General features: G+C 41.0%; 2 protein-coding genes and 3 non-coding genes across 6 annotated transcripts; 1 reads left to right on the top strand and 4 right to left on the bottom strand.

The window, feature by feature from the left end:
• The first annotated feature begins 5,839 nt into the window (after nt 1–5,839).
• fitm1l (fat storage inducing transmembrane protein 1, like) lies at nt 5,840–8,675 on the top strand. Its single transcript, XM_046407768.1, has 3 exons — nt 5,840–6,023; nt 6,238–6,818; nt 7,726–8,675. Exons 2-3 carry the CDS (start codon nt 6,640–6,642, stop codon nt 8,402–8,404), a joined length of 858 nt encoding a protein of 285 aa, XP_046263724.1. The 5' UTR covers nt 5,840–6,023; nt 6,238–6,639; the 3' UTR covers nt 8,405–8,675.
• A 1,153-nt stretch (nt 8,676–9,828) lies between these two features.
• trnau1apb (tRNA selenocysteine 1 associated protein 1b) lies at nt 9,829–17,542 on the bottom strand. 2 transcript variants are annotated; one of them, XM_046407763.1, is made up of 9 exons: nt 17,352–17,542; nt 16,223–16,320; nt 15,501–15,600; nt 14,274–14,326; nt 13,666–13,794; nt 13,089–13,205; nt 11,528–11,831; nt 11,346–11,388; nt 9,829–10,903 (listed from the first exon to the last, which is right to left on the bottom strand). In XM_046407763.1, exons 1-9 carry the CDS (start codon nt 17,385–17,387, stop codon nt 10,767–10,769), a joined length of 1,017 nt encoding a protein of 338 aa, XP_046263719.1. In that variant the 5' UTR covers nt 17,388–17,542; the 3' UTR covers nt 9,829–10,766. The 2 variants fall into 2 exon arrangements, with proteins under 2 accessions (XP_046263719.1, XP_046263718.1); XM_046407762.1 differs by having other exon boundaries at nt 11,346–11,391.
• A 943-nt stretch (nt 17,543–18,485) lies between these two features.
• Nucleotides 18,486–18,557, bottom strand: trnaq-cug. Its single transcript has one exon. It is a non-coding gene; the product is annotated as a tRNA-Gln (tRNA).
• Nucleotides 18,558–18,992: 435 nt separating this feature from the next.
• Nucleotides 18,993–19,064, bottom strand: trnaq-cug. Its single transcript has one exon. It is a non-coding gene; the product is annotated as a tRNA-Gln (tRNA).
• A 905-nt stretch (nt 19,065–19,969) lies between these two features.
• Nucleotides 19,970–20,041, bottom strand: trnaq-cug. The gene has a single exon. It is a non-coding gene; the product is annotated as a tRNA-Gln (tRNA).
• Nucleotides 20,042–25,272: the final 5,231 nt, after the last annotated feature.

The raw sequence follows: 25,272 nt of genomic DNA on the forward strand, positions 1-25,272 counted from the left end.
TCATCATATTTTGTGAGTTCATTGTGACCAAATTCTGATCAGTTTATCCCTGAGTGCAAGTGGACATTTGAATTTGAAGTTGAAATTTGAACAAGTTTCCAATGGGTATTCCTGGGATATTTGCTTGCATAATGATTATAGTGCCAGTTAGGTCCCCCAAGACACATGTATGATATAGATTGTTATTGTTCTCTTCTAATGTTGTTGCTGTTAGTGGCATCTAGCAATTGCAACCATTTGAACATACCTTGACTCAAGCGCCCTTTCCAAGCATGTAGGAGAACCTACAGTGCCCTCTGAAAAAGCAAAAGGTCCTCTATAGTTAGTGTTTGTCCACTCTGTAGAAATGTCTTTTGGACCCTGTGGAGGAGGACCTTCATTGAAATCACAGCTATTCTTAGTTTCAGGTTATTATATACTAATAAAAATATGAAACTTATGGCCATTAGTGCCAGTAGATCCCGTTAAATATTCTTAAAATTACATCTACTTCCTGCCTCTCACTGAAGCATTCAGAATCTGTTTTTAAACCTTGGAGACAAGATATCCATTATTTACTGGTCAAATGGTTAAACTATTAAGGGTTTAAAAATAAAAAAATGCAAAGGTTGTACGAGATCCTTTGTAGGAGAACTTCGTCTTGAATAACCTAAAGGTATGAGGTTGCCTTCACTTCTAGCTCTTCAGCTACCATGACCCAGATGACTGAGAACCTACATTGGCAAAGAGAACACTTAGCGCAATTCATTAGCAACCAACTGCTGCACTCTGGATAGTTTCCCTGATATCTACAATAAATGTATTGAATATGGTATCTGACATCACCTGAATCCACATTAGTATTTTTCATCCACCTGACACCCACATAAATTAATTATTTTCTCTGGTTAATAGGGGCTGTTCTGTAGGAATTCAGCTATGGTGGTTATTACTTTTAAATAAATTGCCGGTCTGTATTTAGGCTGGCAAGGGATAGTCACTCCAGCCACCTCCAGTGAATCATGCTTGGCTCATGGCTATGTTGGTGAGAGGCATTAAAGCCAGCAAATTTTATTACAAAAATATTTTCCTAAAACAATATGGCTGACCAACAGAGATAAAAGCAGCACAGATTTCCATGACATACTAATGTGGCATGCACCATGTGACCTGAATACAAAGCTGTTTGGACAACAATACTCATACTCAAGTTAGATATTGAAATGTTTGAGAGAGAATTTATGCTCTACCGTGACCTAAAGCTTTCAGGAATTTACTGCATGATGAATCACTATTGTTATTTAGATCAGAACTAGTGCATACTGATCAGCACACTTTCAGAGGACCATTGTCTGGATGCACAATAATATCAGCTTGGCATCACTGTTGGCCAATGCTTTAAAATGAAATACTGACATTAGCACAAAATTAACATTTCTGCAGTTATGACAGGCTGATAAGATTATGTTTTAGTGAACTGTTGACTAAGTAGTTTATTTTGTCCATTTTAAAAAGCAATTATTATAATTATAATTAAGTGGAGAAAAATATATGAATTTATTGGTATCAACAAGCGACCAAAAATGAAATGAAAAACCCTCCTCATCCAAACATATAGGAGTCCTCTCTGGGCTACCGTAGAAACATGGTGATGCAACATGTGGGGCTCCGTTGAAAAGGACCTGCTCCCTCTGTAGATATAAAAGGGTCATTCTAAACACAATGGTTCTTAGTTTCAGGTGATTAGGCACTAATGAAAACATAACTATGACCTTTAACTTGTGTAAACATTTCAAACCAGTATTCATCACAGAGGATTTTTACAGAGAAGTATAAATGTATAAATATATACTAAATATAAATGTATAATATACACCATTACTGACCACATGAAACTGAAAACTCTGTGTAAATAGTAGAGACAGAGGTGAGCCACACAGTGGCAGTATTCTTTCATGATTACATAAAAAGCATTTAGAAGGGAGAACTAGTCTAAGAGTTTTAATTCATTGTTTAAACTGTGTGGGGGGCCCTGCGATTGACTGGCGACCAGTCCAGGGTGAACCCCGCCTCTCACTCGTAGTCAGCTGGGATAGGCTCCAGCTCCCCCACGACCCTGACAGATAAGCGGTATAGAAAATGGATGGATGGATGGAAACTGCGTGGGGCTGGATGTAATAAACTAGTGATTACATTATGTCTGACTGTGATCTAAAGTCAGACAGTGAATTGACTCGCTGACTGACTTGCTTCTGATGCACATAAAATATGTCAGGTAATGCTACTGATGAAGTATTTCTCCATCACAAGCCTGAAGCTTGTCAGGGCTTAGTGAAAGTGTTATGTATTATGTATTTACGATGCAAAGCAAATACAGACTGTAGTGTCCAGTGTCCAACATGGTGACATTTTACATTTGGTTGGTGGTAGTGGTCTGCTTTCCAGCCAACGTATGGAGAACTTCTTTCAGCGTCCTGTAGATGTCAGCAACACAAATGTAACCGTGGTAAGCAGTGCCACTGAATATGAGTTCAGACTTTTTTCTTGCTCTTGAAGGTGCTGCTGCATTAAAGGTCCCTAAATATTAGAACCAATTTATATTATCTGTGTTTAGTCCTCGAAATCAGCTTGATGACTTTAATTTTGTGTGGCAGCAAACTTAATAGTTGACCAAACTATTGATTCGAACCATAGCACTCACAGCACTCTTTTACCGTAGTACTCTTGATACCATGTAGGTTACAGTGATATTGTATTTGGCTCAGTAATTTGCTTCGATCAGGAGGATTGTTTTAAGGATTGTCTAAAGGAGGAGGTATGAACCTTGACTGAAAGATAGTGTGCAGCTGACCAGTGCCACACTCACTGGTTACATGGTGAAAATATTCTAGAAACAGGTCTGGAGAGAGGGTCTGAGGTATGTGAGTGTGAGACCCATTTCTGTTTGGCCACTTCACTAGGGTAAGTAGACATGTTGTGTTGCAACACTCATCCTCTTAATGATTCATCTTTCAAAAACTGAGCCCATGCAGGGCTCCTATTAATCATTTGTCCTTCAGCATTAACAATGCTCTGGAAACTTCTCTCCTGGTTTCATATACACTACATCAGTGATTTCCAGCTGTGTTAGTCTGATGCACCCCCACAGCAGTGTCTAAAACACTAACGTACTCCTTTAGCAACACCACCCATCAGGTTCCATGTGTTTATTTGAACCAATTTCACGCTGCATGGTATGTAAAATATTGTTGATTACGTAACAGTGGATATTACAATGATTACTTTGTTAAGCTTGTATTTACACACTATGACTTGGAATGTTAGGAAGTCTATTTCAGCCATTTATTTATTACTTTTTGCAAGGTTAAGCGTTGTCCCCTGATTGCTGATTGCTCATCATCTATGCTTTACTTTTAATTATATATTTCAACCAAGTATTATATATGTTTATTCATAAATATGTCTAATTATTTTAAATGTTTCACTGATTACTCTGACTGATTGTTCAGATTTGTGTGCTCACTTTCTAACTTTTCCTGCATTCTCAAACTCATGTTCAGGTGTTAAAACTGACTCGGTGTGACATATTTTGTTTATTAAAATACATACAAGTAGGCTAGTTGAGCTTCTCTACCATCCATGTACACCATGACAACTGCAAAGGTACCCTGTGCATGCTTTGAAATCAGTGCATTAAATGACAATAAAAAAAAGATGATCTTGTACAGTACAGTCCAATAGAACAGTTCTGTGATTATCCAACCTTTATTCACAACAAATTCATTAAACTGTGTGGTGATCTTCCATCTCTGAGATTATACTGAGAGGTGTTTCAAATGCCAAAAAAAGCAAAGAACTGAACATGATTAGCTTCACAAAGTAGAAACTGTTGCAGGGCCACTTTATTAGGCTACATTAGCCTACTTTATAGAAGTGTTTTTATTTTCTTGGTTTACAGTGTATACTTTGCTGTTGTTTCTAACTTTTTTATGTGAGTTCTCGTCTGCAGAGTGAGTGAGGCTGTACAGCTGGTTAGCTGATGCTTTTATTTAAAACGACTTACAATAAGTGCATTGAACCATGGGGATCCACCAGAAAAAATAAAATCCAAGAATCGTGCAAGTACACTGACTTCATCAAATAGGTGAGCAGCTTCAAGTTTCATTCAGGTTTGGAAGGTGTGAGTTTCTGCTGACCTGATATCAGCGTGTGAGAAGTGTAGTTTTCTATCTGATGATCACCACTGGAACAGCCTATAAAAGTATAACCATTTGATCTGGAATTCATCATGTTGCACTGATTGATGTTAATTACAGACTGTCCAAAAAACTAACCTCAAATACTTCCCATGTCCTCAAACATTTGAAGTGCTTCCTCAGTTTTTCTGGCATTTCCATTACTCTGAGGTGATGTAACAAATGTAGTGGTTAGTGGATCAAATGGTGCCTGTAACTTAACTCAGCTGCTCAGTCTTTCAGCTGGTAAGAGAGACGGGAGACATGTAGCACCAGGTCAACCTTTATTTCTGGACAGACGGGCAGGTTCAAAAAGGGTGCTGAAGGATGAACAGATGAGTTCTGCTCAGACAGAAACACAAAGTAGACCAAGGGCCTGAACAAGGTTGTGGTATGTCAAAGACAAATAAAGAGATGGTGCACCAAATGAGAGAAATCTGCCTAATGTGGAATTACATATCTTTTAATCTGTTTTAGTTTTCACAAGATTAATTTTATCATTATTGTCTTTTCTTTTCTGGAAAAAAAACTGCATTAACTGCTTTCAATGCTTTAACAGATATAAAGGTCCAACTATGTAGAAAATGAATGGGAAAAGGAAAAGCAATAACCCCACAGCAACAAAGATATTGCAACAACCAAACAAAATAGATACAGCTGGGTTAATTCCTATTTTCAATGCAGAAATGAAGGTTGGACCACAGCTTTCAAATGCTATCTTCTGACCAGCAGGTTTGATAATAATGCTGGAGAAAACAGAACCTGTCAGCAGGTGCTAGCGTGCACAGTAAATTGGTGGTAAATATGTAGTTCCATTTCTAAAGATGGATGTTTATACATCCACCATTTCTTACAGTAGCCTATTTAGTTGTTGACTGTCTTAAAGGAATGGTTAGACATTTTTAGAAAAAAAGCAGATTCACTTTGTTGCTGAGATGCTCAGATTGGCACCACTCTCATGTCTGTGTAATATGAGAGGGTTAGGGTATGCATGGATTGAAAGGTCATTCTGTAAAACTCGCTTGCAGGAGGAACTTTGTGGATTTAAGGCGACTGTGTGGTTAGATGAAGGAACTGCTTTGGTCAAGGTTGGTCCAAATCACTAAATTAAACTTGGTGATATCTGACTGAGGGAAAAAAGAGAAAAAAGTGGAGGGAATGAACACTAGATATGTGTGTATGTGTGTGTGTGTGTGTGTGTTACCATTTGTTGATTGACAAAGACAGAGCGCTTCAACAGCTGAGTCTCAACCCAGATACAGTACAAAGGTTACTGCTATTAATACACATGAACACACACACAGACACACACACTGCAAGACATTGCATCCAATCTTACATTTCACACCATTGCTGACACACAAAGTCATGATTTTTCTGTGGCACTGGTTCTGCTGGTGCTGCTCAGCTCACTCACAGCCTCTGACTCTACTGGCAATTAAGGTTAAATTAGTCAGCACCCTGTGAAACACATGTTAACACCAAGGAATCAGTGTCACTGGTTCAACCTTTCAGTCATCTCAGTAGGAGCAATGTGACACCTTCAAGGCCCAGGAGGCATATGACAGGGCGAGAACATTTATGTGTGTCGGAGAGGGTGTGCCTCAGAGAAGAGCAGAGGATCTGCAGGTACCGTGGAGAACAGCAGAGGTATTCTGAAGCTTCAACTCTTGGACTTCTCTCGGGGACACAGGAGTGAACACAGTTGACTGGGATACGTTGGCGGCCATCACATTTCTGCAGAACTGACAATCACTGCACAGCAAGAGGAATACGGGAAGAAGACACATGGGAAACATACTGTACAAGGTCAGTGAGGACTGAAGCTCAACTTATCTTCCTGCAACTGCAAGAAAAACCAGCCAAGCAACAGTTACGTGGTTTGGTTGCATTTTTGAAGCCTTCAATGCTAAGAGTGAAAAAAGGAAAACACTGCGGTGTTTCGCTGGTGGATTTCACATCGTGCACATATTTTCAGTCTGTGGAATGCTTGAGGTCAGCTGTTGTTTCATTCATGTTACAGAGTACATTCTGCAGCACACACGGATGCCGAACATTGGACTTAAGCTACTTTGACGTACATAACCACCATCTTTAGATCTGGATCTGGATTTATCTTCCATCCCTGCACCAATGATCCAACTTCAAGCCTTGAAAGACATTGTTTCATTTGTACTGATTTGCTGACTACAGTAACTGCATCAATGCTGAATTTTTCCCATATGCAACAGAGGTAGTTCACATCATCAGCTAGCATCTTAACGTGCGTACACAGGATTACAGAATTATCACATGAAACAGTGCAAGCTGTTTAGTCTAAAGTCGATAATCTACACAAACCTGCTGCATTCAGAACTAGCAGCAGTCCATTAGCACTTAGAAATATTAAGTTGAGAGCAGGTCAGAGGTTCGGTTCTGGGTCCAGATGTTCCTCAACAAGGTGCTGGTGGTCCTAACAGACCTGGCTGCCGGATTCCTGGGTAACACCGTGTTCCGGCAGCACTTCCACCTTCTGCTGTCAGCAGTGGTGATGTTCGGCCCTGCGCTGAGCCTCTGGGTCTCCCAGCACAGCGTCTTTGCCAAGAGAAGTCACTTCCTCTACAGGTGAGGCTGCTTCCTGTTTACATTCTGTTCACACTGAACAATTTAAATTTTACAATTAAAAAAGATCTGATTTGAGAATATGGTATTTACATCCTTTTAAGCAGTTACTGAAGTTGTTCTATGTAAGGTTATACCTATACTCATAGAATCTGCGGTTATCATCTCATCTAGAGGCGCATGCATGCATGTTTGAGCTTGTGTGCCCACTTCATATGGGGTGCACGCTAATAGTGTGGTGGCTAACACACAACCTGTTTTTTTTAATGTTTTAAAAGAAGTCCCCAGCTTCTTTGGTTGCTAAGGATGTTTTAAGAAACTTTACCTTACCTTCCATGGAATTGGTAGTGAGCATATAATGCCTGAATTTTCATTGTTAATAGATATTTTTTGTTTGGCCACTTGGGGGCAGCAGAGTAAGCTGTAAACACGACATTGATGCATTTTGAAGTTCTTCCACTATTACCTCTTTCACTTTGGAAAGAACTTTATCCACCATCCCTCCTTACCTCAACTGTATATATGTATATATCACCTACACAAATTGAATATACTTTTTAACAACTTGTATTTTTGATAATTATATATATATATATATATATATATATATATATTAATTAGATTTTATAATATTTATAATATACATATTAGATTTTAAGAATTTCTTATTCTTTTGCATTGTCTCGTCCTGTTAAATGTTGGCTGATATAATGATTAAATTTCCCCAAGAGGGATCAATAAAATCTTACCTTATCTTAATGTGGTAGTTATGTTCTGATGTTTAACTGCTACACCACCATGACAAAATCGAATTGATATATATATATAATATCCTCCCATCACTTCCTCTCCCCTGCAGTCTTTCATTTTACTTCTAAAACTGTTCACACATCTCTTTCCCTTCTTCCAGGATGTTCTTGCGCTCTGGTTGGGGCTGGACCTGCATCTTTGTAGGCTCCTTCGTCTTCCTCCTTTCCTTCTCCATCCGTCGCTCCCTGTCTCTCTCCATACGTCACCTCTCCCGACTCGGGATGGCTGGCGGATTGTGGCTCGGTTTCTGTAAACTCCTGGACCTTCTGGAGAATGCCACAGGAAGCTGCTATGAGCCTTTACTCACTGGACCAGAGGTCACCAATGGGCAGCCTCTGTTGGTGTTACGAGAAGGGGAGAGTAAGTCTATGTGCCTCAAAGCTGGGCTGGTGTGGAGGGGGTATGAAGTTTCAGAGGATGTTTTCCTCCTCTGTCTATGCTGTCTGCTGTTAGCTGAAGAAACAGCAGTGTTTGGCCCTTATTTGAGTCTGGGCGGGATCTCAGATGCCCCTCTCAGAATCCTCTTCCTGTTCTGTGTTCTCCTGCTTGGACTCTGGATCTTTCTGCTGCTCTGTCTCTTAGCTTACTTCCCTCAGTTCCCCACACAGCTGTTGGGGGGCGCTTTGGGCTGTCTGAGCTGGAGAGGACTGTACCAGGGCTGGTACCGCCTGGGGCCCAGTTGGTGCTGCCCTGGGAGGCCTGGACTGGGACTACTCAACACCAAAACCAGGTGTACTGAAGCAGAGGATGCTAACCTGAGTCACAATCACTGCAATTAAATAAATACATCTGAATTTTAACACTGACTGATGCTTTAGTGAAACCATTAGCTGGTGGTTGTTGCAGTGGATGACTGAAGATTCTGTTACAAACATGAAACCTGTGCAGTAAGACAAGAAATCCTGCTGGAACTTTGAACAAACAAATGGACAGTGTGCTTTCAAAAATGTATCTGTACACCAAACACGTTATCGTAATGTATGTCAATGCAACTAACACGTGCTGTAGTTTCAAAAAAAGCAAGGAGTCACAGTGGACAACAGGAGAGATTCCATGAGACACAAATTCAAGACAACAGCCAGAGAATGTCAGACTTTATCAAGTCTAAAGGTTTGATTTTGTTTATAATGCAGAGAAAAAAGGAGCAACTCAAGTAATTTGATGTGGATTTGACATGCCAATAACTAACTAAAACCAACCCAACATTTCAAAAACAGAAAACTTGTGTAAGGAAAGCCTCCAATTCAGCCCACTAACAAGATGAAAATCTAAAAATGGCTGTCAGATGCTGTGAAACATCCATACAGTATGCTTCTCTATCAGCTGGTCATATCAGCTGGGATCTGTATGAGAAAGATCACTGTCTGAAAGCATCTTAGGGTTAGTTTGCCATGTTCTAAGACTGCAAATAGTGATTAAAACTTACAATTCACTTACCTTTCACTTGGTCCTTGTTCTTTTAACACAGGTATTCTCAAGGTGTTCTTTCTCGTTCACTGTGCGAGGATGTTCAGAGGTACACAAGCCTCTACAGCCCCGCTAACAGTTGTGTGAGGCTGACACAGCAGAGCTTGAGCTAAATGCTAACATCATCCTCACAATCCTAATGCTAACACACGTTGATGTTTAATTACCGTTCACCATCTTAGTTTAGGTTCGAACAAATGCAACTTACTCAAAATACAGAGGATGACGTGGTCATTAGCTTTGCAGGTCAGAATTTTAATTTCTACACTTCTTTTAGTGCTAATTAGCGTATGTTAGCAATGAAAATAAGCTACATATAATGAGGCAGTGAGCATGCTAAACATAGTGGTATAAGGTAAATATGTTGTAGAGAGTGTCCAGTAGCACTGCTGTTTCAAAGTACTACCTCACAAAGCCGATAGCCTGGCTGTAATCTTAGTCTCATTAGACAGCATAGAAAACACATTGCACATCCAAAGGCCATGTTTTCCAGCCCATAGCTTTGTAGATTAATAATATTACGACATGCAAACTGTGCCTTTTGTTTCTAACGTTGCAGCTGAAAAAACAGTTCATGGCACAATGACACCTATGAAGTTGAAACTAATGCGGGCTTCCTCAGAACTACTACATATCTTAATAAAATTAAAACAAAGAAACAGCAACTATTTTCAAAGGCAGTATCAAAGGCTAAAACACCTGTCACCTCCAAGTGAAAAGAAAAACAGAAAACTGCTTTCCTCCTAGATTTGTTTTATTCATAAAACGTCTCAAGAAAGAAATATACAAAACATTGTCCATCAGACAGCAGAGGATAAACGGTGCCTTGACATCTGATAACAGCAAATCAACTGCCAACCTCACAAAATAATTACATGCAGTTTCACAGCGCTCAAAAGTGTCGGGAGGTTGTACCATTTGTCTACTATATAGAAAGACACAAAGAAAGACACTGTGTGGAAAACAGTGATAAATTACCTTTGTAGTTGATTACTGGATAAACTCGATATTATCTTCCCATACTTGAACTTCTGCTCAGATAATGTTCATTAAATCTGTCAGAAAAATTTAAAAAATCCTTCATTAAAAAAATGGACAAGACAAGAAAGACCAATATTCTGTATATACAAAGTAATTCTAACAATAATCATCCTAGACTGAAAAGAAGTACATGGCCAATGATAGTTAAGGCATAGTTGCAACTTTTGTTCTCAGAAGAGAAACTCTGATTCAACAGGGCCATATTCAATGAGCAAAGTTAGCTTTTGCTGGTGTCAACAAAAGTAAATGACAGTAGAATTTGTTCCTCAGTGACATTGTCAAATATGAAAATATTCACAACATTCAGTTTGCTACAGCTACTGTGAGCCAGTCAGCAGCAGAGAAGGCTGCATCTCATCCCAAACTTATGCAAGAGTTCACTGTATACACTACTCAGTAACTTCACCGTTGAACTACTTTTTGAATATTACCAACATGGTAAACATTAAAATCAAGTGAATATTTGTGTACATGTGAATGTACTCTGAGCTTTAAATAAGATGCTGAGACAGTGAAGTTGCCCTTTTGAAAGTGTCAATGTGGTGTCATATTGTGACAGACTTGTGGGTAGTACAAAATCAGAAAAAACTGAATTATTTAAGGTTTACAGAGCCATCAGAAGGATGAGAATTATCAGGAGAGGGAAGGGATGGGGGAATTAACGGAGTCCAGAGGTTCCCAGTGACAGTTCATCATGGCGTCGTAGAGTTCCTCGCTGCGCTGCATAAAATCCTTGTTCCACTGCTCCACGTCACACTCAGGAATGGGCTCTGTAAAATACAACCAAGTAATGATTTGTACACATCTGCAATGTCTGGCATCCTGTACATTTGTGCACACAAACAGGGGACAAAGGCTAAGGCTAATGACGCTGCAGATACAGTAAAATGTCATTAGCTACCCAGATAAATAACAGCCAGGACCCTTTTGTGGCACCAGAACACCCTGAACATGTGGATTTGTCACGTCATTATCTGTGAGGTGCTCCACTTCTGTCAGGTCTTTCACATTTATTATCATTAGATATGTAATACTCATAACTAGGTGAATTTGGAATTTTTTTCATTAAAAAGTCAGAGACTTCAAGGTGGAAACAGACAACATAAGAATGTGTCTACTGTCAAGCTAACAACATTTCCTGTGTGATAACAGGAGAAAAACACAAGAACATTTTCAAGGTTTTTAAAAAACACAAACAAAAACAAAAAATACCTTCCATGTTGTCTTCCTCAATGGCCCCGCTCTCCTCCTGGCCCTGCTAAAGAAGGACAGTAAACACAGAGTCATTTCTCAAAGACTGAAGAAAACCACATGTAAAACGTGAGTCACATGAATGAAAAATCCAGAAGGAACCCTGGTATTACTTTAAGCACCACTCAAAGTATATCCCTTACCTCTACAGCTCCAGACATGTCAGTGGACATGGGTGGCATCCCCATGGGAGGTGGTGGCATCATGTGGCCTGGTGGGGGGTATCCATAGGCCCCATAGTTGTAGTTGTAGCCACTGTTGTAGCCAGTGTTATAGCTGCTGTTATAGCCACTGTTGTAGCCACTGTATTGGTCATAGCCACCCCACTGAGAGTAGTAACCCCCCTGAGCTCCGCTATTATTGCTGCCGTAGTAATTGGACTGTGACTGGTTGTAGCTGCTGTGGTAATTCTGACCCTGGCCCCCATGGTAGCTGCTCATCTTCTGGCTGCATCACAAGACACACAACAAAGTTTCATCAACATTTGAGTTGGCAATTTGGTGAACACTATGACACTTTGAATAATTCTGCTCAATTATGAAATAAAAGAGAGTGTGTGTAAGTATGTACACTTCTAGTGTCGTCAAAATTAGTCAGTTGTGATTTTAAAACCTTTAAAGGTGTAAGTTTATGACCCTCAATGGAATCTGATTTAAAAGGTGTAGAATGGATATGAACTCAGAAAACTTAAGCATAGAAAAAGTGTGACAATAAAACTAGAACGACACTCAGAGCCCCGACAGTCCAGCCTTCTAATTTGCAAACCCAACCACTTTATGTCTGGATTTATTTCTGAAGCGGTCAAATTGCTGTGCTGAGCTGAAGTCTCATCATCTCATCTTATTGTGTACAATTAAAAGAGGAAATATTTCACTGGCCATGCATCTGACAAACCAGTTAACACTTTCTTATCCTGTACATGTGTGCAAATATCAAATGCTCGAATTAAAACAACATCATGAGCATAGCAGCTTGTTAACAAAAACAGCTGCTAACATTCTTTACTTCAACTATTACTAACAAAGCCCACTCAAAGATGCAAGCATGCTTTAACCTGTCTAAGTGCTTTTCAAATTCTCTAAATTCTCTGTTGCCCTCAACTGCAAGCTCATTTGTTCTTACTCAAGATGTAAATGTGCTCAGTAACTTCCTCAGACAGCTGCTCTCTGAGGTTTAGGAGGAAATGTCGAATTTGTTGGGGACTATTTTCTGCACAGTAAGACACACTTCAGTTAGCATTTGGGGCAGCCCAGACTGATCAGTCTGCTCCATATTTTCAAGAGATTAACATAGGAAATGAGCGAACCCTCCGAATTCCCCGTCCTGAGACACACCTAATTCAGCATGTGTGTACATGGACAACGTCTCTGTGTGCACACCTACAGAGATGTCTCAAGGGTACTGTAGAACAAGTGGTGCAGCAGGGACAAATCAAATGTTCATCAAGCCAGCCACCAAGTCACAATGATTTTCTCAGCCCCCCCGGCCAAATCTACACCTTTACACCTCCTCCGAGCACATGCATGTAATAACATGATACACTACACAAAACGGTGTAGTGTTAAAGATGTTATACGATTCCATATGTGCACTGCGTGCCATAACAAGAGCAGGAATAAGATACATCAAGACCACCAAGATACCTGAACAACAGACACAGTCATAACACTGGATATTCTAACATGTTTCTTTGTCAGGTCTTACCTTTTTGCCACAGCGATACTGAGCCTGAGCGGCTTCCCACCCAGCATCGTACCCTGGCACTCTTCGATCGCCTTCTTTTGTTCGCTTTCCTCTCCAAACTTGACAAAACCGTAACCTCTGCAAGTCAAACGGCAGTTACATCTCCCCTCCGAACCACCACACACTCCATACTTGGCAGTTAATAGCCACTTATAATGAGAAACAGAATATATAATGGGTATTATTATGGTAGAACTGAAACTTGTTGTTTTACTTTTAACATGAGGTAGCATCACTTGAATTGTGAGTTGCTCTTGCTTAGCCTATATGGGGAAAACAATAGTTTTAGCATAAGACGGTAAGAAAACATTTGTTCAGCCTTTTTCGAAAATAGATGAAGATGTATTGGTGGTCAACGTCTACAGCACTGCTAGCTAAATAAACATCACACCACTGAAACCAGCACATATTTTTATATATTTCTTACAATTGTATTCAAACTAGAAAATTAAACGAATACGCAGTTCAAGAAATCATCTGACTGGATCATTTTAACATTCCTGAAGCCACATCAGTCGATCTCTATGAGCTGACATACCTGGAGTATCCGTACTGGTCGGTGACCACTTTGGCTCCCTTGCAGGAAAGGTACTTCTTGAAAACTTGGTGCAGTTGGAAGTCGTCCACCTCAGAGGCCAAGTCGCCCACAAACACTGAGAACTCCGGCCTGAAAGCAATAAAAGCTTTGATCAGGATATTCACACCTCTCCCTCTGGAGATCCAAACTGCTTTACACAACCTTTTTCACATTGCAGCAGTTTGTGGTGTACAGATGGAAAAATTATATGTATTTTCCCCTCAAATTTACTATGCTGCAATATGTCTGAAGAAAATCTTATTTGTACTGTGTTAATGATTTCAGACAGGCCCAGTCTTAGCCTCCATGACAGACAGGATGGGACCTTCTACTTTCATAAACATACTGTGAACTAACCTCACCACATCTTCAACATTTTACCATTTTAAAGAATCTGAAACATTGTTAGAAAAAGGAGCATTTCACTGAAGGATAAATTACTTCGTCCAAATGCATTTGTAGATTAAAGACAAAAGGTTTAGCCCGACTTAGAAAAAAGTGGAGCGTTTTTTTTTTAACATAAAGCAGTACAAGTAACATGCACAAGCTGAATGAGAATCATATCTTACCCCGCTTCTGGCCGTTTGCCATAGGTGGCATAGTTTAGCTTAAACTTCCGGGGCTGGACAAGGGGAGAGAAAACACACACACTAAGCCAATCTCAAACACCAAAGACGTGTAGTATAGCACTGATATTGCTGGAAATAAAGAGTGGAGTTATTATGTTCGTTATTTAGGTTTACATACCTCCACCACCCAGAACAGCCTTTAGCCCATTCCTCAGTTAGTTCCTACCAGAGACTCTATTCACCAGCTTCAAACAAAGTACATTCATGTACAAGCAGCCTCTCAGCCACCTTCAGCAGCAGGTACAGGCTGGTGGACAGGGGAGCCCAGTAGCTTGGCCAGCTCACATTTCAAATTCACTAGCAAGCAGCAAAAGCTCACAACTTCACATACCACTTGAGACTTAGACAAGTTTCAAGCTGGCATTTTTGTGTTCTAGATCAGAGCCTTAAAGAGACCATATTATGCTTTTTGGATTTTCCCTTTGCGTGATTAAGAACTTTGTGTGTGTATGAGAAATGTCTGCAATGTTTTATGAGAGAAAATATTGTTTTCTCCAAGATGCATGTCAAGTTCTCTGTTGTTGGCTACAACAACCAACATAGTTTTTATCTCCTGGGATCTGAGGATTTAATTTCCCAGTTAATTAATTTTATATTGGTGGGAATATGACAACACAACGAAACAGTGAGGGTTAAAGCACCTAGACTTATCCTAAATGTCCCCTTAAGGTATGAATCTGACAAAATTCGTACAATATGGCCTCTTTGAGTTGACCTGCTGTCACTGCGGCCTAAACAAAATATAGTTTCATGTCACGGTATCTGCAAATGATGTTTACAGTTGTTTCTGTTTTGGTTAAATTCCCTGGGATTGCACAATAGTGGGAGCGAGATTAACAACTGGCACATTTAGCCAATGAATAAACAAGATGATGAAGTGTTTACAAAAAATGAAAACCTCATATATAATGGCTTACAAACATTCAACACTACTGAGTTACTGCTGTAACAAAGGAAGACCAATGCTAGTTGAGCTCCACCATCCACAGTCAAAAACAACAATTAAATACTGTTTGACAACATAACTAGTACTGGGGGAAAAAAGGAAGGCACTATTAAATTGTCAATAGTATTTATTTATATACTGATGGAGAAACATTTTTATATTGCAGTAAAGATTTTACAGATATTTGAGTAAGTATTTTGCAATTACACCATAGAACTGACCGGGTTTGATCCAGGAACCAGTTTTCCGTTGAGTCTTTGGACACAGCGGTCAACACTTGCTTCATCTGCCAGTTCCACAAAGCAGTATCCCGCTGAACCACTGCACAAGAGGACAAACATGTTATGGACACGCAGACAGAAAGTATCTTCTGTACATGCAATAGCAACAACAATTACATGAACAGTCCAAAAGACACACAAGTCGTTTTGCCCTCAAACCTGCTGTCACATTTTAGTTAAAGATCAAACAACACCTGGTGTACCTGTTTAATCTCTGATTCCTCCAAGCAGTCCGGTTCAGCTCAGTTTGTTTTCACAACGATAAACCCTAAATCTGTTTTGCATTTCCACCATATATGAATATATATTTTATTAAAACACAGTTATTGCAACATCTTTCCTTTCATTTTGCTCATTAACAAGCATCACTAAACACCTCCTAGCCATCCCATGAACACCACAGACAAGACTTTTCTTGAGAAGCTGCAGCATTTAATAACTGGCACAATGTAACCTGTACGGTTCAGGTACTGCCAGATCGACAACTTCCTGCCAAACATCCTGTAGTAGTTTATAGTGGAGGTAAGTCAATATGTAACACTTACAGTCAAGGTTTCCTTCTCTACTAAACATTGCTATGTGGAAAAACCTATCTGCTATCTGGTCTAATATTCTACTGGCTGTCTTCACAGCTTTAGCACAGACACCGCTGTATATCTCACCCTGTTATCCTGTGAGTGATGATCTTGACTCCAAACGGCGATTCTCCCATAGCACTGAAGGCCTGTTTGATGAAGTTCTCATCCATGTATGGGTCCAACTAAAGAAATGTGAAAAGAAATTTTTACAGCAACACATTCAATTCAAATCAGAAACCAAAGTCCAAGTTCAAAATAATGACCAACAAGACTGGTTAGCAGTCTTTTCCAACACTGGTTGATGCAACACAAGCAGCTCTACAGCATGGAAGAAGCGATTTTTATTCAGACATTTTAAATTGTCATAAAGGTATAACTACTAAAACTCATAGCCGGTGTCAGGGTTGACTTACTGGTGTTTGTCCCGCTCACATACATAGGTGACAACTCTTATCAAGAGCTATTAAGACTCTATATGAGACACGCACTGTGGGAAGGCTGAGGTAGGCGAATGTATTAGTCTACTGACGTTACCAGTATTGCTAAGTAGTTACCTTCAGAGACATACTTGTAAGGTTGTATTCACAATCTCTCCATAGCTACAATGTCAGTCCAAAATAGGCATGCATAATGACTGTCAGATGTTAGTTTCAAGTTCTATAAGCAGAGCTGACTAACAGTTTTGTAACGCGTTATGTCAATTAAGTCCCCATGCGCCGCCAGGCCCTAGAAACGCTACAGTTGTTTTTCTGACTGGAGATTCTTCATCCAGCTCAACTCAAATCTTTGTCTAATTCAAGTTGGGTGACGTCTGTAAATCGCTCAGGTAGCCTCTCATTTAATGTGTGATGTTAATTAATAAGTCACGGAACAATTTTATATAACAGTGTTCGAATCTATGTTTAACGATAAGCTAGTACCAAGAAACGGCTAACGGCTGCTATATACGGTTAGCTTAGCGGGACACGACAATATGGAACTTCTTTGGTAGGGAGTGTTTGGTGAATTATCTGACCACCAATGTTGGCTAGTAATTCTATCACTGAATGTGTTAGGCCCAGTTGTACAAATGTAATACCTTAAAACAGAGGTTAGCCTGACATTTTATGGCTGAGGGTCACATGTCGGGGCTAACGTAACGTTAAAGGAGCCAGCAACAAGCACGCGTAGCTAAGCTAACGTTCACTGAAAGAAACAGAGGCTTAAAACATACATCACCCATCCACAGGCTGGTCTGTCTGTTAAACATCTTTCAGTCTGGAACGGAGATGAAACTGTAGAAGGCTTCGTTGGTGGTGATGAGGGTGGAAAATCGAAATTTTACAACGTTGAAAGTTCACCACGCGTTCAAGCTAAACACTTCGACTCTCGGTCCCTCTTCCGTCTCAAACTAAAGTGGGGGTTACTTCCGGTGTCATTCAAAAGATCTCTGGAGGGGCGTGTCGTATACTAAAGTGGGTGTGTCATGAAGTCTGTGAGACTGCAGCTGATCCCTGGCGGCATGTCAAAACTCGGCATAGCAAAGACATGCATGCTCGCTGACCTTCAGAAGAATTTAAAAAGTTGAATTCCATCGAAATGCAACAGCCTAACACATCTCATGCACCTAGAAAACAAAAAAATTAAACATTACAGTAATAATAATGATGACAACAACTTTATTTATATAGCACCTTTAATTCAAAACAGGTTCCCAAAGTGCTTAAAAACAAAACCCATAAACTGTAAACAAATAGAAGGCAATAAACAAAATAGTGAAAAAACAAGGTTGAAGATTTAAGATGAAAAGTTAAAGAACATCAAATGAAATTTAAAAAAGGATTAACAATAAATATAAGAAATGCACAATTTAAAACAAAAAAAAAATCCCCAACAAAACACAATTTAAAACCAATAAGGTAAAGGGGACAGTAAAAAGACAACAACACATAAAAGCCAGACTCTAAAAATGGGTTTTGAGAAGTGATTTAAAAGAAGCCACTTACCTTGCAAGCCTTATCTCCTCAGGCAGGTCGTTCCGAAGCCAAGGGGCTCTGACAGCAAAAGCCTGGTCACCATTAGTCTTTAACCTCGACTTTGGAACAACCAGAAGGGCTCCACCCGAGGATCTCAGGCTTCAGACTGGCTCATAGAGGGTCAACAACTCTGTTATATAACTTGGTGCTTTAAAAGTGATCAGTAAAAACTTAAAATGAATATCAATTTTTTGCACCTCATCAGAAATTATTTACAGACCAACCTAACCATTTATGTTAAGTGATTCAGTTGCTTACAAAAAGCATCTTGAGTGATGATATTTGATTAGCCGGCTGTCCAGGTATTATTCAGATATTGATGTTTAAAAGCTAGGTCCCACCGAGATTTGAACTCGGATCGCTGGATTCAGAGTCCAGAGTGCTAACCATTACACCATGGAACCACGAAAGAGCTGGTTTCACACTGCATTCAACTGGTGTGGGTGGGATGACCACACCAAGGTTTTGAAAGACAAACTGAGTGAAAAAGTTTGTAAGGACATTATTGTTTGGATCTAAAGTACTCACCAGTCCCCTTTTTTTCTTCTTCTCCTTTCTTTTCTGGTATCACAGAAAGCAAATTCACTCTAACAATAGTAGTTCATTTAGATCAGAAAAGTTTAAACGTTCACTCTTTTAACCCTCTTATAGGGGCTCTGCATTATTGTGTAAAAGTTTTTACTAAAGGAGATCAGGAACATCATTGTCTTGAACAGTTGCTTTGCAAATGATCACATTCCTTTCTTGTTTATGTTTTACAGCATTCCAATTTTTGGTATCATGGCGATGCTTAATAGTCAGGTGTCCAGGTATTATTCAGATATGGATGTTTTAAAAGCAGGTCCCACCGAGATTTGAACTCGGATCGCTGGATTCAGAGTCCAGAGTGCTAACCATTACACCATGGAACCAGGATATGCGCCGCTCCACGCTGCATTCACTGACACGTGGTGTGGATGGGACATGCCAAACCACACCTAAGGTTTTGAAACTGAAACTAAACTACTTGCACAGATGGTCGGCTTAATATAAATGGCATTTTAAATTGTGCTTTTTGTATCTTCCCACTTTACTCTCTACATTTCTATAATTGTCATCTTCATATCCGTTGTTGGATGTATGAAATTCTTACTGTTGTTGAGTTTCTGAGTCAAAATGGACAAAAGCTGTAGAAGTTTCAAGGTTCTCAAAGGCAGTTAAGACCCTACAGGTGAGCTGTTTTGCAGTTTTATGTTGAAAATTGATACCTAATCTAAAGATAAGATAAGATAAGATAAGGCATGATAAGATAAGAATTAACTGATCTCTAAGGGGAAATTCTGTCGTTACAGCAGCCGTCATTAAGTAGGACAAGAAAAAAACGTCTAATAAATATAAACGACTGTAAAAAAAAAAAAAAACCCAAACAAACAAAGTAAAAACTGCACACTGCAAAGAACCTCGGTCTCCTCAGCAGGTGTAGGCGACTTTGTCCCTTCTTGTACAGGAAACTAGTGTTGTCCAACTAGTCCAGTTTGTTGTTAATGCGAACACTCAGGTGCCGGTACGCACCCGATGACACCCAACCCCACCCTTCCCTAGATCTACATACAACAGTATTGTCAAGTCATCTGAGTTGTAGGTATTAGTGCGTATGCACTGAAAAAACTTTTCCGACTAGGTTAATGTAGGTTAAAGATTACAGTTACAATTACTGTGTACGAGCGACATTTTATCAGAGGATTTTCTCATCGAGCATAGTGACTGATTTTCGTAATTGATAATATGTAATTAGTCAGCTCTTGAGGTCTTATTCAGATGTTGATATCTTAAAATCAGGTCCCACCGAGATTTGAACTCGGATCGCTGGATTCAGAGTCCAGAGTGCTAACCATTACACCATGGAACCACTGCAAGCGCAGACGCAAGCCTTCACTGACAGCTGGCATGCGTGGGAAATGCCAAACTCATATTGTTTTGAAATATGGTATTGAAACTTTATTCAGGAACACGTTCTGTGAAAACAAACATGGGTAATGTGGATTAAAAAAATGTTTAACATGCCTTATTCTGTTTTATGCTATATGTTTTATGCTATATTATTAATGGTATAATTAATAATGTTATAATCATGTAGAACTAGTTGTTTGTCTCAGGACTGCACACTCTGAGGGAGACAGAGGTATCATGCATATTAGGAGAAGGACACCATATCTCAAGTCACTCTGACCGACAGGAGAAGACACTGATACACCACCCCTCCCCTCTCGCTTTCATGTAAAGGTGTTGAGACTAGCAACCGGTGTTATCTTAAGGTATATATAATGATGTACTTCCTTGAGTGCTTTAGATCCCACTTGGCGTTTGGCTGAAGCAGACTTGTGTTCTGAGGTGGGATCTCCAAAGATCTTTGTTTCTAAAATAAATAACTCTGTTTTAAGGCTATTTCAACGACTCTGTTTTAACTCTCTCACATCAACCTACTCGGGGAAGCAAGTGGGCTTCAACAATTTTGGGGGCTCGTCCGGGATGTGAGGAGTTTTTTGATCTGACCTAAAACCAAACTGCACACCGAGGACACAGCGCTGTGGTCGACCTAAAACAAAAGTAAAGCAGAAACCTGTTGTAACGAATTCTGCATATTGAATACTCTTAAATAAGAAGGCAATCTGTGTCTGCAAGTGTGAAGTTTCCAAATTCAGAGTCTGTTGAAAATTCAGAGGATAAAAAAAAAAATAAAAAAAATAAAGTGTGAATGAGTGAAAAACAAAGTAAGGAACTGGAACAAAAAAAAAAGAAAAGAAAAAAGAGGTTAAAAGATCAATTGTAGATCTTGTCCTTGGTCGTGGCGGACCCCACCGTCCTCTGACGAGGGGACGGAGCCAAGGAGGCAGCTGGGTTAGAGTCCCGGGGAGGTGAGGACCCCCGAATTCTGAGTTAGAAGAGCGGTGTCTCTTCAAATATTGGGTTAGAGTCCCTAGGAGCGGCGTCTCCTTAAAAGCTGAAAGGATAAAAGTTCCAGAGTTGGTGAGTATTGAATAAATGTGATATTGTGTGTATGTGTGACATGTCTGGGTAATTGGGGATAAAATAGATAAATAATAGAATTCAGCGGTGTCTTAAGTGCAGAGCATTACAACAGTGTCGTGACAAAACTGTTCAAAACAGACAGCGGAAACCTCACGGTGTCAACGAAAGCTGGCTGAGCCGCGGAAACCTCACGGTGCCAACGGAAGTGGCCGGTTTTTGTCACAAGGGTCAGTTGCTCGGGTGAACTCCATACAAACTGACTGGCTGTTTTGCTCTGCTCACTGAATAAGACTTGTGGTTTGGGTGGACCTCATACACACCGGCTGACAGCTGAATTTAGATTTTAATAAACTATTGGTTAATTAATTACTTAATTAATTAATAGATTGGTATAACATTTTTTCAGGATGGAGGGTGAGTTTAATAAGGAGTTACATGACGGAGGTTGTGGACCTGAGGGTCAGTGGAAACCTCTGTCAGCACAACTAGAAAATATAATACTGGCAGGGACAGGGGTTACTGAAGAGAAAGAAAAGGAGAAGAAAATGGAGGGGGTAAAAAAAGAAAGTAGAAAAATGAATAAAGGAGACAGGGAAAGAGTTAAAGGACAGAGTGTCCTTGGGAGGGATGTTATGGGAAAAGGTAGCAGAGTCGAAGGCTAAAAAATAGAAGCCAGGAGGCAGGAAGAAGCAGCAAGTTTATTGAAAAAAAAGGAAAATGGAGGAAGGAAGGGAAAGCATATGAGGAGGAGAGGAGAGAATGGTCCGAGTTGGCGGTCTGGTGGCAGGGTGCCGATCATCAAAGAGAAGAAAGAAGAGCGGAAAAGCGAGAAGAAGGAGGCCAACACACCGGTCCGACCCCCACCCTACGCTCCTCCACTGCACCGAGTGAGTCGCCTCAAGGAATGTACCCAACAGAGAAAATAGAGAAAGGACAACTTTTCGTAAGTATACCATACCCAACACCCACCGCCTCTGCAGCCAAATGAGTGTTAGATAAAGCGTCAGTCTCAACACAGTCACTAGAACAGACAGATAACGAATCAGCAGTGTCAGAATATTGCGCACTGCCAAGACAAGGCCATCGATAGAATAGTACACACCGTACACACACTCCTACCAGGCGAGGATGAAGCTCCCATGAGCAGCATAAACACCCTATGACCTTGAAATAACACACACACTCAACTACGATAATTTTCCCCTTAATCACCACCAGCTAGGGAGTCAAATACAAATCATTTGGACTAGGTGATGTGCAAGCAATAGTTGATAAAATGCCCCAGTGGCAGAAGGCAGAGGATTGTAGTTAAACAACTTAGATAGTCTTACTGCAGGACAGACTCTGGCGCTTGGAGACTTTAGAGCGGTGGCAGCTGGATGCATGACCTGAGGGAGATTTAGGAGGAGGCTAATACGAGACGCGCTCCTGATAACACACAATTCACTAGGGTAAGCACTGACATAGGCAAAGCAATGACAGAGAAGTATCCATTGCCCAACGTTGCAATGGTTCCAAAATTACAGTGGGCGCCTGAGCAGCACCCATGCGAGTTCCTAGATAAATGTAAGGACACGTGGCTCAAACACACAGGTGTCCACCCAGGGCCAAAAGGGGTACAAAGGGAATGGTACAGACAGGCGGTGTTAGAGGGTGTTCCAGAGGAAGTTAGAGAAAAAAACATTTAGTGTATCACCTCACTTGAGCACAAGATGAACAGCAAAAGGAGCAGGACACTATTAAAGAGCTTCAGGGTCAATTACTGAAGCTACAACTGAACGAGGCCAGACAAAGAAGGTAAATGACAAAAAGAGAATAGAAAAAAGTGAAGCTGTGAAGGTAATGGTCACTGCTGAGAATAATGATACTCCTGATTTGTTTCCTGTTCCCTCTTGAATAGAAAAAAAGCTGCCCGAGATACCCACCATACGGCAGAGGAGGAGGCTCCGGGGGCTGGCCACAGTGGGGAGGAGAATGGACGAGAGGACGTGGGGGAAGGGGCGGACCGCCAAAGGGACAGCCGGGAGGAAACGTGTGCTACTACTGCAACAAACCAAGACACTGGGTGAAAGACTGTTCCAGTATACCGCAAAGGGCCGAGGTCGAGGTGATCCACCACGCCCAGGCCTGACGCAGGCACTCAATCACCAAGCAGCACCTACAGTATCCAGTATCCCATGGTGAACTGGGATGACTGGGAAGAGTGGGGAACACACCACAGAGAGACCACGACAGCAGACCCAGTGCTGTCTATAAAGTCAATCTATTGGGGAGAGATCTCCTCATCAAACTGGGGGCGTCCACACTGTGTAGCCTGGACAGACTCATAGTGACATTGCCAGCTGAGAACCACAGGGCAATACCTCCTCCAGTCTGTGGAAGAGCAGTATGCGGACATCTACTGGGCTCTGTTGCAACCTGAAACGCCTGAGCACAACGGCATCCTCTCGGCCTACCTGCAGTGGAAACCCTGGCTCTCACTGCTCGAGCCCTACATCTCTCCTCCTGACCCAGCCCACGTGACCCTCTTCTATGACAGACTGCAAACTGAGTGGTATCAAGACGGGTTCCAAGAACAGCTACAAGGTAAAAGTTGGCGAATACACTCCACCAACATATATGTGGCTCCAGAGGGAGTTGCAGCAGCGGTCACACGCGCAGCAGATCAACTAGATTGTCAGAAGAGGCGGTTCCTCACGTCTCACTAGCATTACATCCTAAACATCATGGCAAAAGAACTGGGAGGTGTGGTTAAACACACTCTGGCTCAGACTGATTGGACACTCACACAAATCCCTCATCTTCACTACTAAGCTAAGACATATCACATTGATTGACATGCGACATGGCTAACCCTCACACTCTGCATGGAACACCCCTATCCTGCCAGTAGAAAAGAAAGGGACAGGTAAATACAGAATGGCGCATGACCTCAAAACCATTAATAACATCCTTTCTACTACTACGGTGCCCGTGCCTGATCCATATGTGGCTCTGACTAATCTGGATTCATCTCATTCATGGTTTACATGCATTGATCTGGCTAATGCATTCTTTTGTCTCCCATTAGCAGAAGAGTGCTGTGACATTTTTTTCATTTACCTACAAGGGTCGACAGCTGGGGTACACCAGGCTACCACAAGGGTTCACACTGTCACCATGGCTGTTCAATCAGGTCCTCATATAGGCTTTAAGTGACTGCATTCTGCCAGACAACACCACACTCATTCAGTATGTACATGGTCTCTTCCTGGCGGCGCCCACAGCTACTGTCTGTCTTACAGCAACCAGCTCTGTCCTGCAACACTTAGCCAGAAAAGGGTTTAAGGTAAGTAAAGCCAAATTACAGATATCTAGGAAACAGGTTTTATTCCTAGGCAGAGCGATCTTCCAGAAAGGAGCAGGGATGTCTCCAAAAATTGGCTACTGCCACTGAATTGGCCTTACCAGACTACACGTTGCCATTCTGCCTTGATGTTTCTGAAACAGAAGCAGTTGTTAATGGCATTCTGTTCCAGAAAAAAGGGGGAGAAAAAACAGCGCTAATGTACATAACTGCAATAAACAAATCCATCAAACACGAGGCAGAAATGAGGGAACAATGCAGCAGATCATGCAGCAAAGATGGCGGTTGGGTATCAGGTTAAACGAGAACTAATGTGTTCAGAAGAAGAGATGGAACTGAACCAGAACTAATTGACATTATAAGATTGCAAAAGGGGGTCTCACCACAGGAGAAAACGCTCTGGAAAGCCCGAGGAGCTACGGAGGTGGGAGGACTGTGGAGGAGTCCGGATGGACGTCTTATTCTACCCCAGGCATGAGAAAAACAGCGCTAGAGGAGGCGCATGGAGTAGGACAAGTGGGAGCGGCACAGATGCTGAGAAACCTGGAGAACTAGTGGCATCCTCACTTGAAAGATATGGTAAAACACTGGGTAAGAACATGTGAACTTTGCACCAAGTACAATGCCAGACCGACCATCAAACTCGAACAGGGTAAGTATCCTCTCGAAGTATGACCAGGGAAAGAAATTATCATAGATTACACAGATATGATAACCGCTGTAAGAGGGTACAGATATGTTGATGTGTGTGGATGTGTATACAG

Source organism: Scatophagus argus, chromosome 13 (genome assembly GCF_020382885.2).
Source record: "Scatophagus argus isolate fScaArg1 chromosome 13, fScaArg1.pri, whole genome shotgun sequence".
In the NCBI taxonomy this organism is placed as follows: Eukaryota; Metazoa; Chordata; class Actinopteri; family Scatophagidae; genus Scatophagus; species Scatophagus argus.

Coding starts and splice junctions, on each gene's coding strand:
- trnau1apb (XM_046407762.1), bottom strand. CDS start 17,387: ATGTTTAACAGACAGACCAGCCTGTGGATGGGTGAT. Junction 14,327..15,500: donor TGGTTCCTGGATCAAACCCG/GTCAGTTCTATG, acceptor CCCCTTGTCCAG/CCCCGGAAGTTTAAGCTAAA. Junction 13,206..13,665: donor GACCAGTACGGATACTCCAG/GTATGTCAGCTC, acceptor TTTGACTTGCAG/AGGTTACGGTTTTGTCAAGT.
- fitm1l (XM_046407768.1), top strand. CDS start 6,640: ATGTTCCTCAACAAGGTGCTGGTGGTCCTAACAGACCTGGCTGCCGGA. Junction 6,819..7,725: donor AGAAGTCACTTCCTCTACAG/GTGAGGCTGCTT, acceptor CCCTTCTTCCAG/GATGTTCTTGCGCTCTGGTT.